General features: G+C 43.3%; 1 protein-coding gene across 1 annotated transcript in view; it reads left to right on the top strand.

The window, feature by feature from the left end:
- The first annotated feature begins 7,810 nt into the window (after nt 1-7,810).
- Nipal2 (NIPA like domain containing 2) overlaps nt 7,811-19,056 on the top strand; it is a 99,646-nt gene continuing 88,400 nt past the window's right edge. Inside the window, exon 1 of the mRNA XM_031358225.1 lies at nt 7,811-8,489. Coding sequence (XP_031214085.1) covers nt 8,337-8,489 — 153 coding nt within the window. The 5' untranslated portion in view covers nt 7,811-8,336. The remainder of the gene's footprint in view (nt 8,490-19,056) is intronic.

The raw sequence follows: 19,056 nt of genomic DNA, 5'->3' as shown, positions 1-19,056 counted from the left end.
CCTCCTCCTCCTCCTCCTCCTCCTTCTTCTTCTTCTTCTTCTTCTTCTTCTTTTCTTCTTCTTCTTCTTTTCTCCCTCTTCTTAAAAGAAACATGACTATCTCAGGTGTTTTGTTAAAATAATAAGATAATGTATTATGTTTATTTTCTGTGGTGATTAAATGTATTTGATATTTGCTCCTGGTCAGATGTGGCTAAGCATGTTTAATACCTTGTCTTGTGGAATTCTAACCATCACATTACAAAGCAGTAAATCTTATTCAGGTCCTCAAAAGAGAAGATTGGGGTCTGTTCAAGACCACACAGAGGCTGGGGATTGGCCAAAAGTTGAAACCCAGAGCTGCCTAAGTGTTGCAGCTAAACAGCTCTACTGCATTTCCAAGAGCATAACAGTCATGCTCTAGCATGTTGAAATGTGGCTCCTTCTAGAGCCTCTCTCTCTCTCTCCCTAAGTAGCCAGGGGAGAAAAGGGTTGTTAAAGGTAAATAAGAAGAGGAAAATTTTTCAGGTGCCTACTTCAGAGTTGGAAACTTTCTGAATGACCATCTAGTCCAAACCTCTCTTTTCAGTGAAGAGAAAAACAAGCCCCACAGAGTTGACGGTCTTGTCTAAAGTCACACAGCTGGCTCGCAGCAGCACAAATGTGAGACAGACAGTACACAGCTAGATAGCTGGGACGTGTAGTTTCCCACTGTGTGGTTTCTGTAGATGAAATGGGAAGCAGGATCTGGAGAAATTTAGGGAGCATATGGGAGGGGACAGGGTGGGAAGCTGTGCTTTTGGCTGGTAGGAGGCAAATCCTCCCCTAGTCCTCATAAAGGCCATAGCACTGCTGGGGGTGGGGTGGAGGACCTCCAGAGCTGACCTTGCTCTCTTTATCAGGTAAGACACACCAGGGCTTCAGACACAGATGGAGGACACAACAGGGAAGTCACCATCACCTCTGTGCATGAAGACTGAGGGAACCTCTTTTCTTTTCTTGTTTTTCCATATTTTAAGCACATGCAAATCCCGAGAGAGGCTTTGCAGAAGGAACACATGTGAGTCGGTGGAGCAGCCGTGGTGTTTGACTGGCTAGATGGGTTTAGGAAGCCTGCCAAGATGCATATGACACTCCATGCTGATCCTGGAAAACTACACAGAAAAAAATTCTAATTAGCAATCTGGACCTCAAGCTGTTCCCGGAGGCTGCTCTCCAGGCATTGAGCTGCTAGGTGGAGCATGTGTCTCCTGCACAGTTCCCTGTCCCTGCACACACATTTGTAAGTTCCTCTTCCATCAGGTGTTCTTCAGTTCTGCGTACTACCACATTCAGTTTGGCCACTCTCTTCTCCCATCCCCGCGGGAACCATGACCTTGAATTGTGTATATATTATTCCAGAGTCCGTGATTATCCTCTCCATTCTTTTGCATTTAGTTGCTTATCTCATACATATTTATCTTTCAATGTGTGTGTTCTCTCTCCTAAACTGAAGTGAAGCCATTCAAGCAAAGGGCAGATGTAGTTCTTCCATGATTTCCACCATCCTTTCTGGAAGCACGGGTACGGGGTGAGCCTCAGCTGCTGCTGCAGTTAATGACACAGATTGTGGTAACTGAGAGGATGAGCTGAAGATGCAGAAGTAAACTCATGAAAAATGAGTTCTATCCAGGATGAAGGGTCACAGAAACCTGACTTGACTAGAACATAATCTACTCCCCCTCCTTCCCCCCCAAAAAAGAAATAAAGAAAAGAAAAAAAAATGGTAGAAATGATACCTAGTCAGGCCCCATATCTCTCCCTTAAAGGCCCTTCCAATGAGCAGTGGCAATCAAAATCTGTTTCACTCAAAGGAATTATCTTATTTTTAAAATTAATGTTCTTATCTCACTTTCCCTGGATATTTTCTCCAGTTCAGGAATAGGCCTATCAGTAACAAACCTACTTTGTGTCACAATCTGAAAGATAATTCTTTCAGGCCACACACCCCCTCCATCTACCCAGATTCTCAATTGTTGCCAAAAGAACATACTTAGGAAGCAAGTAACCACAGGAGAAGATCTATTGTGTTAATAACTTCCATGGATGCATGCTCAGACTTCTCTTAAAAACAGCAAGCGAGGCAATGAAAAATAAACTGGGATTTGCCTGCCTGGGGTGGAGGAGAGATGGGGGAGGATGGGCCAGAGGTCAGGGGCAGGGCATGACACAACATGCTGGAGTATCACCAGGCTCAGTGGGATGGGGGTGAAGCTTTGAGAATCTCTCCCTGGTCAGAAGACTGTAAAGGCAGGTGGGATGGTGTGTCAGGGAACACAATGATGGAGCAGTATGGTAAAGAAAGAGGTTCTGAAAGGAGCCAAGAAAAGGTCAGAGTCTTAAGAGGTTGGGGGCAACCCTAGTTCTTTCCTTGACCAAGAATCTTAAGGAAAGATGTAGTTCTGCTGAAGACTATAAGGACTAGCTTCAAATCTGCTTTATGGTTTTCTCTATTCTCCCCTAGGGAGAAATTCAGGGAACAGAACAAGAAAGAAATGCATCTGAAGGTCTTGGCCCAGAACTAGCTCTCTGTCACGTTTCCACTGGCCACAATAAGCCACATGACTTATCTCAGCATCATTGAGAAAATACCTCTAGTGGGAGCCTGGGGTGGTTTGGATGCTCAGCCCAAGGAGTGGCACTACAAGGAGGTGTGACCTTGTTGGAGGAAATGTGTCACTGTGGGAGGGAGGCTTGAGACCCTCCTCTTACTCACCTGGGAGACAATCTTCCGTTTGCCTTCAGAACAAGATGTAGAACTCTCAGCTCCTCCAGTGCCGTGCCTGCCTGGATGCTGCCATGATCCCTGCCATGATGAAAATAGTCTGAACCTCTGAACCTGTACGCCAGCCCCAATTAGATGTTGTCCTTTATAAGAGTTGCATTGGCCATGGTGTCTGTTCACAGTAATGGAAATCGTAAGACAGAGTAGTTGTGACAGCTGAGCAAGGGATGGGATAGCACAAATATCTTGTCATGTGGGCACACGCGGAGCTGGAGCCAGTAGTTCACTTTGTCTCCTCCCTTTATCTTTCTGAACCCAGGCTTTTAAGATAGACTCCAGGAGCTGCTGTGGCTATGATCCCACCTATTCGAAACTGATCTGAAGATGAAGCCTAAGCCCCAGGATTAGGTACACCCATAGCCAAGCTCCACCCTGCCTTTTCAACCTGTAATTATGATTTGCTTAACTTATCTTTGAATTGGGATCCTGTCAATTCACATACCACGAACACTAGTGAAGTATTCATTTACCTTTTCAGTGGTCTTTGTTGGCCTGGTATTCTGTGTTTGCCTTATTCTTTCCAAAAGAGAAGCTGGCAAACTGTGGCCCATGGGATGAAACCAGCAGCTTTCTGTGTTTGTAAATAAAGTTTTATTGGAACACAGCCTCATCCATTTGTTTACATGTCCTTGGCTGCTTTCACATTGCAGTGGCACAATTGAGTACTAGTGACACAGAGCATACGGCCCACAAACACTAAAATATTTATTATATATCCCTTTACAGAAGTTTGCAAACTACTGCTCTAAAAGAAATTGGCCACATGTCTCTCTAGCTAGTCTCAGACACCTGCATGTGGGTAACTCCCATACTGATTTCCTTGCTCTCACCTTACTCCTCTTTTGTGTACCTGCACACCTTTTCCTTCTAGAATGTTCTAAACTTCCTAAATTCATGACTATCAAACGCAAACTAAACTCACTCTTTCCTTTTAGATTGGCCAGTCTTTTTTCACCTTCACACCAGCTAATGGATCCCTTAGCATCCATGCACCTTAACCTTAAACTCATCCCCTGTTCTCCTCCCCTACCATGCATGCTTCACTGGTTGTCTTTAATAAACTACCTTCTCTCCTGGATTTCTCCATATCGTCTCTGCTGTCTCTCCATTTAAACTGCCCACCAGTTCTGCCCCCTTTCCTGAGAGACCCCAAACTTCCTCATTAAGGCTTCATTCATCATGCAAGGCCCCACCAATTGCCCGGCTTTGCTGTTCACTTGAACTTTATTTGGGGGTACACTGTCAGCTTTCTGTACCTGTAAGTACCGCATACTTTTACTCACCCTGGTGTGGTTTAGCAATGTTTGGGAAGGGCATTTATGTATGGGACAAGTTCAGACTTTAAGTGCCATCATTCCCTAAACATAATGCAGCAACTATTATGTAGAAGGCATGTAACGACATGAGAGGATGTGTGTAAGTTATACATAAATGCTATAACACTTTATATAAGATTCCATATACAGGATGGAGAAATGGCTCTGTAGTTTTTGCTGCTCTTGTACAGGGATCAGTTCTCAATAGCCCTATTAGGTGGCTCACAACTGCCTGTAACTGCCTTGAGAGATCAGACGCCTTTTTCTTCTGTCTTTGGGGGCCAATCATAAGTGGCATGGGCACACACACACACACACACACACACACACACACACATGCACACTTAAAACACACTCCAATCTGAGAGAAAAACATGCCATATTTGCCTTATCTGGCTTATTTTGTTTAACATGATAATCTCTGATTTCACCTGTTTTCCTATAAATGACTTAATTTCACTTTCTATAAGACTGAATAAAGCCTTATTTTGTATACATAGTGCATGATATATAAATCTTTAAAATTTTACTTTTTCAAAACAATGAGTGGGAAATGGTTGTCACAGAGGGTTTCAATTTTCATTTTCCCTATTGTTAAGGTTAAAATATTTTGCATTATTATTTTAATCACTAATATGTGTATATTCTGGCATATACATACATATATATATATATATACATATATGTGTGTGTGTGTGTGTGCCTAAATATATATCTGGTATGTGTGTATGTGTGTGTATATATACATATATATATATATATGAATTTTTTGTCCATTGTAGGTGTGAAAAATAAGGGCTCTCAGTTTGTGCTTTTCCATATATATATATGTGTGTGTGTGTGTGTGTGCCTAAATATATATCTGGTATGTGTGTATGTGTGTGTATATATATATATATATGTATGTATATACATATATATATGAATTTTTTGTCCATTGTAGGTGTGAAAAATAAGGGCTCTCAGTTTGTGGTTTTCCTTTTATATTCTATACTGTCTATTGATGTATAAAAGTTCTCAGCTTTATTGTAATTAAATTTGTCAAATTTCCCTCTATGGTTTGTGCTTTTGTATTTGTTTAAGGCAGTTTCAATTTTAATGTTCTAGATAGCAACAGCCAACATTTACTGAATACTTCAGCATTTACTGAATACTTCAGCATTTACTGAATACTTCAACATTTACTGAATACTTCAACATTTACTGAATACTTCAGCATTTATTGAATATTTTGCTTTAAGTACTAAATTCTCTCCTTTTAAAAATTGTTTTTGCCTCAGTGGGAGAAGATGTCCCTAGCCTTGCAGACTTGATGTCAGGGTCGGGGGATACCCAGGGGGCCCCACCCACACAGAGAAGGGGAAGGGGCATAGGGAGATGGGGGAATATGGGGGGGTGACCGGGAGATGGGCAGTGAGTGGGATGTAAAGTAAGTAAAAAAATAAATTGTTTTTGCAATTTTATTTATTTTTATTTTATGTATATTGGTGTTTTGCCTATATATATCTCAATGTACCTTGTGCATATGTTGCCCTAGGGAACCAAATGAGGACTTCAGATTCCCTGGAATGGTTGTTAGCTGTCATTGGAATTGGTCAATAGGAATTGAACCAGGGTCCTCTAGAAGAGCAAGCTGTGCTCTTAACCACTGAGTCATCTCTCCTATTCCTCATTGTCTTCCTTTTATGTAAAAAACTGAAAGGTTCAGAGAAATGAAATTACCATGTCAAAGCCACACAGCAAACAAGCAGTTATCAGGATCTGAGCACAGGCAGTCTGCCAAGCCTCTGTTTGTAAAGTTTGTAAGGTAAAGTTCTGCAGGTCTCGTTAAAATCGCCAATCTGTCGTTCACTTGCATATAGGAAGTGAGACACTGGAGCTGATCTTTACCTTGGACCCTCCATTTATCATTTCTGAGATGTTCATTGTTAAATAATAATGATAACAATAACAAAAACAAAATACTCGTGTTAACTGCATCTTGCTAAAGATGTTTTTAAAGCTTTACTAATTCTGCAATTAAATGATCCCAAATAAGGAGGACCAAATGGAACCCATTCTTCAAATGCTAAGTGAAATCCAGCTTCAAATGGTGTGGCACTAGAACTAACAGGAAGTCAGCCCTTACACTGTAGCACCAAGAGCTGGGTGGCTGATCAAGTCAGGTGAAATGCAATCTGCCTCGCCCCAAGAAGCCCTGCAAGAGGCAGAGGCCAACAAAAGCAGGAACAGTCTCCGAAGCTCCACCTACAGGGCTGGGACCAAAATAGTTCACACGCATCCCTGCCGCCTCCTGTGAACCCCGTGGGAAGGCACTCTGGTCACGAATTGCTTGTTTCAACCGCCCACACACACTAGGGCAGCAGCAGTGATGGCAGCCGCATCTTGGAACCCATCAATCGACTAACCAACAGCACGTAGGCTACACTTCACAGATTTCTCCATCAAGTGCTTTCTTTCTCCAAAGGTTTTACACAAATGTAAAGAAATCAAAACTGATTTTCTAAGTTAAGAAATGAAAAAGCATGAGTTGTTGTGTGCAGCAGATTATGGGGGCCTGATCATAAAGGTCTCACAGAGCAGGCGCAAACCCGTGAAAGTAAGCCACTGGCGATGGGGAAGGTCGATCTGTTTAGTATTTTACTTGTTAGAGCCTGCCTGCATGCCTACTTACAATCCAGCTGACAAAAAAATACTCAGGAGTGATTGTGCCGAGCTCTGCCAGTTCCCCTCTGCCACCCCACCTCATCCATCCTTGTCCTTTTCTTTCTGGGAGAGCTCACATACAACTTTCCAGGACAGAAAAGCCCAAGAATCTTTGGCAAGGTAAAGCCAGGCATGTGACCTATTCCCAGCCAATGGGGTCAAAGGAGGAAAAAGGATGGATGTGGAGGTTGCTGATTCTGGAATAACATTTTCTATTAAAGGGTGGGTGGATACCAGGCAGGGCAGAGCTGAGGAATGGAAGTGTCGTCATAGAATCACATAGCAGGCACGTGGCTCAGGGGTATGGTGCATCCAAAGGCAATGGGTTCAATTCGTAGCACCATATGCTTATGAAAATAATGAAATATATATATATATATATATGTATATATATATAATAGATATTTTTATTTGGGGTATTTAATTGAAATAAATTAGTTTCTTTAAATTGAACATAGTTAGCTATAATTATTGTTGATTCAACATTTTGGTTACTCAAGCAAGAACCGACACAACTGTCAAGATGACTTGCCTTTTTTTTCTGCATCTGAAACGACTTACACTTTCTTCTCTCCTTTACATATTTCCCCTAGGAAACCATCACAGCCTTCTCCCAGGTCTCTGTTTCCCTCCCTCCCCTCCTCTTCCCCTCCCTCCCTCCTTCCATCCCTCCCTCTCCTCCTCCTCTCCTTCCCTCCCCTCTCCTCTTCTCTCCTCTCTTCCTGTCTTGTTTCCTCTCTCCCTTACCTTTCGTCGTGGAAGCTAAAGTGCATAGCTTAAAGAGTCTCAGTGTCCTGAAAACAAACAAATTCCCAGTGTAGACGCTTCATGTAATAGCACAAAAGTCACAGAATGTTCAAAGTGACAGACAAGGCAACGATCATTTGTAGTGTAACAGAGCTTAAAACCAGTCAGACTAGAATATCCAGTATGAGTGAAGGTTGTTCTTAGCATTTCTGTCCCATCTTAAATATCATATGCGGCAGCTGACAACTTTTCAGCAATTCTTTGTGAACTAATCTGACAGCCCCTCCAGCTGCCATTGGATAGCTCTTCTCTATTCTACGAATAGTTCCCAATGATCAGTCTGTGGCTGGGCTTTAATTCCCACACTGTGCACAATATTGGGGAGAGAGAGATTATGACTCTTTCTTTTTTTTCCATATGTGGACCATTTTAAACGTTTTACGCAGGGAACTGGAATTGCCAAGGATGACAATTAATCAGAGTGACAATTAATCTTTAGATTAACTGATAGCTCCTTTTTCTCCCTGCACTTGGAGAAACATTGGCTTTGTGCACAGGAGATCCCAGAGGCAAAGGCGATGATGTCATTCCTGCGCTGACAGGTGTAGGCACCCGGGTCCAGGAGGGAGCGGCGGCAGCTAGGCCGAGCCCGGACCGCACCTGCGTGCCGCAGGAGCCAGGCGCCGAGTCGCCGGGCAGGAAGTGGCTGCGGCTGCGGGAGGACGGACGGGCGGGCGGGGAGGGACGCGCCCGAATCCCAGCGCATGGAGCCAGTCCTCATGGCGGCGCCGGCGCCCACGGGTCCCGAGGACGACGACGCCTCGGCCGTCCTAGACGAGCTGTCTCGGAACTTCACGTACTGGGCGCCAGGCCCGGGCAACGGCTCGCTGTCAGGCGCCTGGTATCGCAGAAACCAGGTAAGGCCGCCCGCGCACCACAGCGCGCCGCCTGCCAGCTCCACGCAGGCCCCGCGGAGGCGCCAGGCCTCGGGGCCTTCCTGCCAGCTCCCCGCGCGCGCGACCAAGCGAGTGGGACAGAGGTGACACGTGACGCCGACACTCGGTTACCCCACCTCGGTGGAGCAGCAGACCCCCCCAGGCTGCTCCCAGGCCTCACTCTTGGGTCTTTGGGTCCCCAAGGACCTCGCCTCCCCCAGCTTTCCTCCCCTCCTGCAAGGATCTGAGGGATGTGGAGGTGGATTTCCACTTATTTTCACGCCAGTTTCCTTTCACAGTTAAAAAACAACAAAAAAAAGTGCCACCCTTCTCAGAAGCAGAAACTCATTGAGGGGCTCCCACTGTCGATTCTGTGCAGAGCTGTCTCTCCAAGGTCTCAGCAACAACCTTCCCTGATATTCTCGGGCTGCAGTTCTTCATTGCTCACCCTTTGGGAAAACACTATCAGCCAAACAACACGGGTTTATGCTGGCAATATAAATTTAAGAGTATCAAAGAGGATTGGAGGTGCCCTCCACCCCCTTTTGCTGGCCCTAAGATCAGGCAGAGGAGCAAAGCTCTACCCAGCCCTGCATTTATATTCTTCCAAGAGGGGCAAGTGAGCTTTTAGGCTTGCTCTAGTCTTGCCTGTTACTTTGTTCTTGTGCATGAACAAAGCCACAGATCTTTTTCCTTTGCAAGAATACAGCCGTACATTTTTGTTACTATTGTCCTAAGTGGGAGATCTTAACCACTAGATCCCTTTTGTGCTTGAAAAGTATCCTGAATGTACGTTTCTGAACTTGAAGGCGATTTGTATAAAGAATAAATAAGCTTAGTCCACCTTATTAATTTTCAACACAAGAAAGACTATGGCTTTAAATCTGTTATGTCACAAAAGATAACAAAATGAGGAAGGGGCATTGCTCAAACACAGAGCCCTTTTCTCCTTGCTTCCACTGTGGAATTACAAAGAACAAACTTTTCTGCTCACCAAGACTTCCTTAGTATATGTTATGCTTGTAGTAAATACATTTCCAATAAAAGTTTAAGAATGAATGGTCTGCTCTTGGTAAAATATTAGAGAATTAGTAGATGTGACCCACCATGGCATCATCCAAAACAGGGAAACACTGTTTTCACTAGAGAACGTATGCAGTCATTAGTTTTCTTTAACATTTCCTGGAATTCTTGATTGTCTTGGCTCCCCCAAGCACAGATTATCATGTGACATAAATGTTTGCAAGGCTTAGCCTGCCCTTTGTGGTGCAGCTGTACAGCGGGCAGGAGGGTGTGTCCAGAAGATGCTAATCGGAAGGCCTGAGCTGACACCTTAGCTGCTCTTGGTTGAGATGGGCTATGTGGGCCTTTTCATCAGTGTGCAGTTAGGCCATCTTATAAACCACGGAACTTCAGCCTCCGCTGCTGATGAAAGGACAATCACTCTTGTTTCAAGGAAAAGTACAAACTGAATTTTAAAATCAATTCAACAAACATGGTATCAAGTGCCAGATAAACAGAATCTAGCTTTTCCTTTCTGATACTAACTGAAGAGAGAGATGGCTGAATATGGGTAAGAGCTCCAGAAAAACCAAGTGTGATGTCTGAGTTCCCAAGCCCCACAGTCATGATTGGTACTGGGAGCAACTGGCTTCTTGATGTTTCCCTCAGTTTTGTCACGTCTGAAATGCTTGGCACAGCTTCTTTTTGGTGATTGCCCAGCTAGCTCTCTGTGTTTTTACAGTGATTGCCATCAGGGCTTATCAAGTAGCCTTCCTCCGTTGCAAAGTCCCGATGCCCCCAAAGAGCTTTCATGTATCAGTGGCCACTTAGAAACAGTGCTGCCTGAGACTGATGTAAGAATGCCTGGAGCAGAAAGTCTCAGAGCAGACAGTAAATAACCCTGGGCAAGCATCTAAGAAACCACTACAGTTTGCATTGAGATCCTGTGCCGCTTGGAAAGGTAGGGAGCTGTTATGGAAGGTTAGGTATGACAGAGTTCTGCCTGCATGGTAGTGTCCCATTCACACATTCATTTTCATGACAAAAGACCAATTAATGTTCCTAAGCACTGTGGAAATATTGAATGTGGTCTGAGACCCAAACCTTTCTTTCGGGGATGTTATTAGGTGACTAGGAGGATGTCTGTAACCCCCAAACAGGGTATGTGGCATCATGTGACTGGTATGAAAGTCTGTGGGTGTCCACAGCTAGGTAGCTCTCAGCTGCATGGTCAGGGATTCAGTTGGATACTTAAGGATGGGTGGGGCTTCATGATAAGTATGTTCAGGTGGAGGACATTTTGGGAAAGGGAAACTTTGATGACACCAAACAGCTCTGCTTTCTAGAAATTTCCATGCCTATAGTCTGGTCCAATGGTGGATGTGGTAGTTAGAGGAAATGGAGACTGTAAGGTGGGAATAGGACTTAGGTCCTTGGATCTGGTCCCAGATTGCCTCAAAGGAAGAGTAAGGAAGTTAGTTTTATCTATCAGAAAACCAGGAGCCATTGGAGGTTTGGGTCAGGCAGTCCAAAAATCAAAACAAATTAAATTAAAAAAAAAAAAAAAAGTACAGCTCTGGCAATGTGCAGAGAGACGCCATGTTGGTGGTAGTGTTCCTTTGTCAGTCAGGGGCAGATGGCTTGGTTTTGTTTTTTTATTATTATTAAATAGTTTTAATATTATTAAATAGTTTCTTTATTTACATTTCAAATGTTATCCCCTTTCCTGGTTTCCCCTCCGAAAACCCCTATCCCCTCCCCTGCTCAGAGCAGATGTTTTGTTCATCCTAGCTTGATGCCTGGCTTAGTGTTCATCCTAGCTTGATGCCTGGCTTAGTGTTCATCCTAGTTTGATGTCTAGCTTGGTGCTCATCCCAGCTTGATGCCTGGCTTGGTGTCCAAAGCTTTTTTATGCCTGAGACTCATGAAAATCAAATCAAATCAAACCCAGACAGCACAGCGCAGGAGGAGGAAGGCAGACAGAGACCTGTGGACCACCATGCCACCCAGAGACCTTCCTCCAGCAAACAGCACAGGCGGGCTGTCGACACTCCTATGCTGCCACTCCATGCCATGTTACCCAGGGGCCTGCCAGCCATGTGGCCAGCCTGCAGTGGGAGCCACCCCAATGTGCAAGTATGTGGTGGACAGATGGGAGAGAAAGAGAAGTGGAGCAGCTTGAGCCCTATGAAGAAAGATGGAAGTAGAGACTCCGGGGTGGAGAAGAGAAGCCTGTTGTGAGTGGGCATCCCCATCACCTGGAGCCATGGATAAAGTCCCAGCCTGAGCTGCTGCTGAGGACCATGTCTGAGTCTCTGGATCTATGCAGCAGCCAGGGTTTGTGTTGATGTCCATGTCTCATATTACCACTGGAGAACATGGGGACGACCCTGGTCAGAGCAGCTGCCTAGGACCATGTGGATATCCAGGAGCTGGGCAGAACTGGCCCTGTCCCTCACTGGCTTCTGTGCTGGCCTTATCTCTCACTGGTGGCAGTGCTCGGAAGTAGACCCTGCACCTTGCCTGGGCAGCACAGTAGGCCTGGCCCTGGTTGAGGGGGTGTAGATGAGTCAGCCTCAAGGCAAGAGTATGGAGGAGCTGGCCCTGCCACCCCTCTGCTGTGAGGTAACATTGGTGTGGGTATGATACCCCCCCCCCTCATTGCCCTTTACCACCTGCAGCAGTCCAGAGAGCTGGCCCTGGGGTCATGAGAGTGGGAGAGCTGACGTGCCTACTGCTGATGGAGGCATTGGGTAGCCTAGCCAGAGCAGAGCTGGAGAGCTTGCCCTTGTGGTATGGATAAAGGAGAGACAGTGGGCTGACCAACTCAGCTACCACACAGGCCCAGCTCCAGGGCTCTGAGTTGGCCTACCCCAAAATCGATATGACCTGCAAATGGTTGGGACACTTGAAAGGGCAAGTCCTGCTGATACAAGGCTGTAGGATCTTCATGACGCAACAACAGGATAACTGGGAAGAGGCCCAGTGAGACTCCAGTATTGATGATGTCATAGAAGCCAGAGATCTGGAGCCAGACCAATGACTCATTGCACTCATTGCAGTGAACATTTGCAAGTGAAGATGTGTGGACAAAGGGTGTCTTAGTTAGGGTTTCATTGTTGTGAAGAAACACTGTGGCCACAGCAGCTCATAAAGGACATTTAACTGGGGCTTGCTTACAAGTTCAGAAGTTCAGTCCATTATCTTTATGGCAGGAAGCAAGGCAGGGTCTAGGCAGACATGGTGCTGGAGGAGCTGAGAGTTCTACCTTTTGTTCTGAAGACAGCTAGGAGAAGCCTGACTTCCAGGAAGCTAGGACAAGGGTCTTACAGCCCATGCCCACAGTGACACACCTACTCTAACAAGGCCACACCTACAAATAGTGCCACTCCCTGGGCCAAGCATTTACAAACTACCACAGAGTTTGGACATACAGTGACACACTACAGCTTTCACGATGAGATGTTTTCTGTGCTTTGGATGTGTGTGTGTGTGTGTGTGTGTGTGTGTGTGTGTGTGTGTGTTTATTTTTTACTCTGAGGGGGAGGTTGCCAGGACAAAGGGCAGATATGTGGGGACAGAGAGTTGAGTAGGAGGGAGGTGCATGATGTAAAACTCACAATGAATCAATAAAAAAATTTTTTTAAAATCTAAATGAGAAAAAAACAAAACAACAGCAAAAACCCAACCAACCCCCCCCCCCAAATAAAACCAATCCAAATTAGGATATAACAAGAGGTAGAGGCTTGAAGCTGGGCAGATGTGGACTAAATCTGTTACATAGATAGGATGTGTCATGTGTGACCTTCAGAGATGTTTTTAAGTGTTTAATATATTGCCATCATTTAAAGATGAGATTAGCTGGGACCAGAGAGATGACTCAGCAGTTAAGAACATTTGCTGCTCATGCAGAGGGCATGGGGTCAGTTCCCAGCACCCACAGGATGGCTCATAACCTCCTGCCTATAACTTTAGTTTCAGGAGATCTGATAACTTCTTCTGGCCTCCATGGGCTCCTGAATGCATCCCGTATATATATTCATGCAGGTTCACACATATACACATAAGTTTAAAAAATGAGATTAAAATGGTTTTTAAGATTAACACTGAGAAACCCTATCTCAAAACAAAACAAAACAAAACAAAAACCAAAAAAGATTAACACTATATTATAGTTATGATATTTGTTATCTAAAAGTCATATTTAAAATACACTACTTACTCATACACTTCCCTTTACTTAGTCAAATAAAAACCAAAGGTTTATCAAAGGTCAAGCCTGAGAACCTTAAAGAAGTCCTTTTATTTGAGAGTATGATTCAGATTTTCTTTTTTAAAGTTTAGGGCAGAATTCATCTTCCATCATAGACGGCACCTGGCCTTTTCAGATAAGTTTTGAAGACATTTGTTGAATTGTCTGGACTATCACATTCCTAACACATTATTGATTCATAACAAAGTACATTTAAATGGTGACGTGTGATCATTTTAAATTGGGAATTAAGGTTGTGTTTCAAGTAATACATTTTAAAGATGAAATTAGCTATATAATTTCAAGGTTCTATCACCTCAAACATTAGAGGTTCATAGTTAGGCCTGAGGGTATGTGAGTAGGCAGAACAGTTGGCTTGCAATCAGGAGGACTTAAGGTTGGGAACCCAGGTTACGGTGGCCTCCTGTAATTCCAGCATTCTGAAAGCTGACATTCTCCAGAGCAAGCAGGATAGGAATAATAGCTAAACTGGCAAGTTTGATCAAGACACCATGAATCCATAAATTGTGGAGAGCCGCAGCTGCCACCCTAAATATGGCGCCTGGCCTCTGGCCAGAGCAGAGAGCACTGCAATAAACAAGTCCTTATTTGGAGCATCGCGATAAACAAGTCCTTATTTAGAAAAGTTGAGTGTCTCCAGTTTGTGATGCAAGCTGGCATGATTTCTCGTAGCCTACTATGCTTTGCCGCGTAGCCGATGCTGATTGGTACCAGGGAAAGTATTTAACCCGCGAGTTCTGGGCCCTGGGAGGAGAGATGAATGAGGAGAGATGAAGAAAGAGAGATGAATGAATGATTCTGTAGTGCAAGGTTCCTGAATAAACTGCTTGGAGAAGAGTTCTTGGTTGCCTCCTTATTTCTGCTGGTCGGTGAGGTGGTGACAATAAATAAGGTGATAAGTGATCAAGAAAGACACACTACATCAACCTCTGGCCTTCACACACATAATCACTCACACACACACACACCACTTGCACATATACAAGCACACCACACATAAAATATACATGCAACAAAAATGAAAAAACAAACCCAGGTTCTAGTATTTTTTCCTACAGGATCACAGTGAACCCTCCACCCTGGCCCTTCTTTTGCTCTCCCATTCTTTCAGCTGCTGACAACTCTAAACATCTGGTTTCCAGCCAGTGATGGGTCTGTTGTCTTGATCGATGGTTGTTAACTAGTTGATTACACTTGAGTGCATCACTTCATTGCCCGGAGCCACAATTTCCTTGCTGTTATGATTCGATCTAGGATCTTCAGATTCGCTCCTACTGTGTGTTGGATAAAAAACCAGAACAGGAAAGGAAGACAGGAACTTCAGCAAAGGAGGGTTTTGATCTTAGGTCCTTATATTTATAAATTGCTGAAATTCACAAGGACATGGTTATAAGGGTTATTCTGCATAGGATGAGATGAAAATTCAGAATTTTTAATGCCCTTTACTTGAAGTTCAAATTTGCAATTGCCTGAATTTTTTAAAGTCAACAAATTTAAAGGAAATTGATACAACTTAGCAAGAAAGATGCAAAGTGGAGAGACTGACTTTTGTTTTATATTGTCTGTGTGACACTTTGTAGCTATTATCTCCACTGAGTTCCACAACAAACTGTGAGATACACATTATCCTCACTGCTCATGGAAGTGACCTTATGTTGAATTACATGGTCCAAGATTGTACAGCAAGCATGTAGGCTCAGCAGCAAAGCTATTTTTAGTCCATGCCTAAAGGCTATTGCTAGAAATGAAACTTGAAAAGAATTTGGTGTTAAGAGTAAACGTGAAGGGAGAAATGAGCATAGCTTGTCTCACTGTGCTTACGAAAGCCTGCAGTGAGTTCTGCATTGCCCTCATTGATGTAGCTTTGCTAGCATCCATTTATTCTCTACCAGTGGCTGCATACTCTCCAGAAGAAAGAAAATGATAATTTTTTCAAATACTCAAAAGCCTGGGTAGAAACAGCTGGTCATTTTCATATCCTTTCTAAGAAAAATCTTTTTGTTCTTAAACTTTGTTTGGCTTATACTTACTGATTTTTAAACCTATTTTATACATTTAATATGGCATTTTTCCTTTATCAGACTTTCTTTAGCAATAAATATACAAACCATCGAGCAGTTTTATTGAAGCTTTTGTTTAAAAAAAAAAAAAAAAAGGAAAAAAGAAAAGGAAGGGCTTTTTGTTAGAGTCTTAATGCTCTTGTGAACTTGCAGACCAGATGTTTGCATTGACGTTTACCTGACACCCTCCCATGGCTCAGCTCACATGAACTAATTATAATATTTGTATTGCCTAACTGCCCAATCTAGGCTGTAGGAAACTTGGCCGAGTTACAGATTTACAGGTCCTCCTTTCTTTAAAAATCACTTTTATAAGAGGAAGGAAGGTAGAGAAGATGTTGATTAAAATAAAAGTAAAATATAAAAGAGTGGAGAAATATAGCATTTAAATGCCAGGATACACACCTACCTATATAACTCACCAGGAAGAGCCAAAAGTGATGGCCACAAAACCAGGGCAGTGTTTTGTTGGTGGTGGTGGTGGTGGCAATTGGTTGGTTGGTTTTGGGTTTTTTTTTTTTTTTTTTTTTTTTTTTTTTTTTTTTGCTTGTTTGCTTTTGTTTTTGTTTTTGTTTTGTTTTGTTTTAACAGGAGAGAGGGTATTACTCATTTCTTTCTAAAACATTTGTGGTTGTTTAAACTGGCCCTGGGAGCACATCCTGCAGGGATGGCATTCCTGCAGCTGTTCTTGTGGTTAGTTTGGGTAGTTTCTAAAGCATGGCCTCTCTGCTGGGTATGGTGGTGGCTTCTTCGTGTCCCTATTTCTTAGCATTCTCTACTGAAAGGATGATGGTGTGCATATCCTAGATGGATGTTATAAGAATAAAATAATACATATTGAATAGTAAAATGCCACACACATAGGAAGTACCCAATAGGCACACCTGGAGATGCTAGGCCTGAAATACATCCTTCTCCTTGGGAAGGCTGGGTTCTCCAAGAAACAGAGATCCTGTAACCAAGAGAAGATACAGAATGGTCTAAGTAGATTTCTCCACCAGATGGGTACAAGTAGCCTGAAGCCTGTCTGCATGAACAGCCTTTGGACTAATATATACCTCAGTTCATTCCTGTCTTCCCTTCTTATATTCCAGATCAGCATGAGTATTGCTCCCCATGTAGCGTCCTTGTCCAGTGACTGGTACCCAAAAAGTAATCTCTGAAAAGCTTAGGCTGTAGGATTTGTTTTTTAAATCATTTTTACTAGAACATCTCCAGTCTATATTCTTAGTTCTAAGCTGATCCATTTCTTGCCAAATACATTCTAGAAAAGCTTCATATCTTTTCTGTTGATGAAAAAATTAATGAGAGAAGTTATGTAAGCCAATCAACAATGTGGGCCCAATTTAAATGATCAGTGCACCCAGTAAAAATTATAAGCAGAGAGCCCTTCTCAACAGGATAGGGTAGGCAGGGACAACAAAGTCAGAAGACATGCAGTGTGTTCTTGAAATGTAGTTGTGCTTTTGTGATATGTTTGAACTTGTATGTGGGAGAGAGAAGGAAGGGAGACAGAAAGATAGAATATAAATGCTTTAGAAATACTTGAAAAATTACCACCACCATCCCAACGGAGAAAACCCTCCAAAAATAGCATTACCATATGATTCAGCCATCTCACTTCTCGGCATTTACCCAAGAGATTGAAACCAGTGTGTTGGAGAGATAAAATACCTGTGCTGCTTCTCAAGTTTGTTGTGACATTATTCACAATAGCCAAGTCAGGGAGCCAACATACATGTTCACTGACAGATGACTAGGTAACGAAAATGTGGTAAATATAAACAGTTGGATACTAGTAAGCCTTAAAAGGGAAAGAAATTCTGTCACTTTCAACAACATGGAATTAGAGAACATTATGCTCAGTGAAATAAGACAGCCGTAGAAAGACAAATAGCACATGTTCTCACTTATGTGTGGAATCTAAAACAACCAAACTCCTAACGCAGAAAGCACAATCCTGATTGTACTAGCTGGGAGGTAGAAGGACCAAGGTGATGGTGGCCAAGAAGTACAAACTCTCAAGAGGAGGAGGGTTGGATTTCTGAACTCATTGTATAGGAGTGAATATAGCTAAGAATGTATTGCACATTTGAAATAGCAAAGAGTACATTTCAAGTTCCCTTAGCGTTAGGATGATAAGCTCGTGAAGTGATGATAGGTGTTAATCTGCCTTACTTAAGCATTCCACTTTCCATCTATAAATCATAACACTATTTGTAAAAATTGTAAATTCACAATAAGAAGGTTAAAAGTACTTGAACAACATTTGAAGGAGTGCTCTTTGTTTGCATTCTGTAACTGACTACTTATATGAAACTTCCAGAACTAACACAACTGTATGTGACTATGAATCAGTGAGTGGGAACAGAAAGGAAATATTATTAGAGACACCTTTGGCTGAGGCTGCCTGAGTCATAGTGGTGGAGAAATGAATAGTCCCTTGTGGGTCAGATTCAAATACATACCCTATTTTGAGCAACTGCCATGCTCCTGAGGAGAATATCTGTGATTTACATGAAGAGCCATTTATTTACAAGTCCCTTGAGCCATTTAACAGATATCATTAATAAGTACTATGGGTATCATATGCATGGTGACTATGAGGTTTGTTATAACATGGCTACTGGACCAGTGGGATAGAAGAATTTTGCTAGAAAAGGAGCTGGAGTAGGAGAAATTATTCTGTCATTTAGCACTGGCCTTCTAGAGGCAGTCAGAGCCCTTACCACAATGTAAAAGGCATAAAGAAAACTTAAACTTGATTCTCACCTTAGCTTTGGAAAGATTTGATCTAATGGCTGCAAGAGCCTCAGGAGGCTTTGGCAGATATCAGACTGCATGAGGCAACATCATGTACCCTCCCCAAACTCAGGTGGAAGCTCACCTGTGGCTAGCATCTGATAGAGTCATAGAGTTCAGGGAAATCGGTGGCAAACTACTGCTGCAGTTCAAGGCAGACATTGTTCCACAAAGAAGCGTGTGGTCTGGAAACCCAGGCAGGTGTAGAGGAAGGCCCTGCAGCCAAAGACTCACAACATCCAGCTTTAGTGTGGTTGTTCCATCCTACATCCCACACCTGGGCTGGGCCTGCAAGAGGGGCCTGTTGTCCTGATTCGTTACCAAGAGTCAAGAGTCTAGAACCCAGTATAAGGTTTCCTGAACTAGAGTTTGTGTTCTCTCTCTCTCTCTCTCTCTCTCTCTCTCTCTCTCT

The sequence above is a fragment of the Mastomys coucha genome, unplaced genomic scaffold, assembly GCF_008632895.1.
Source record: "Mastomys coucha isolate ucsf_1 unplaced genomic scaffold, UCSF_Mcou_1 pScaffold7, whole genome shotgun sequence".
NCBI classification, from domain to species: Eukaryota; Metazoa; Chordata; class Mammalia; order Rodentia; family Muridae; genus Mastomys; species Mastomys coucha.
Note: the sequence above shows the minus strand (reverse complement) of the source record. Positions and strands in the feature narration are given on the sequence as shown.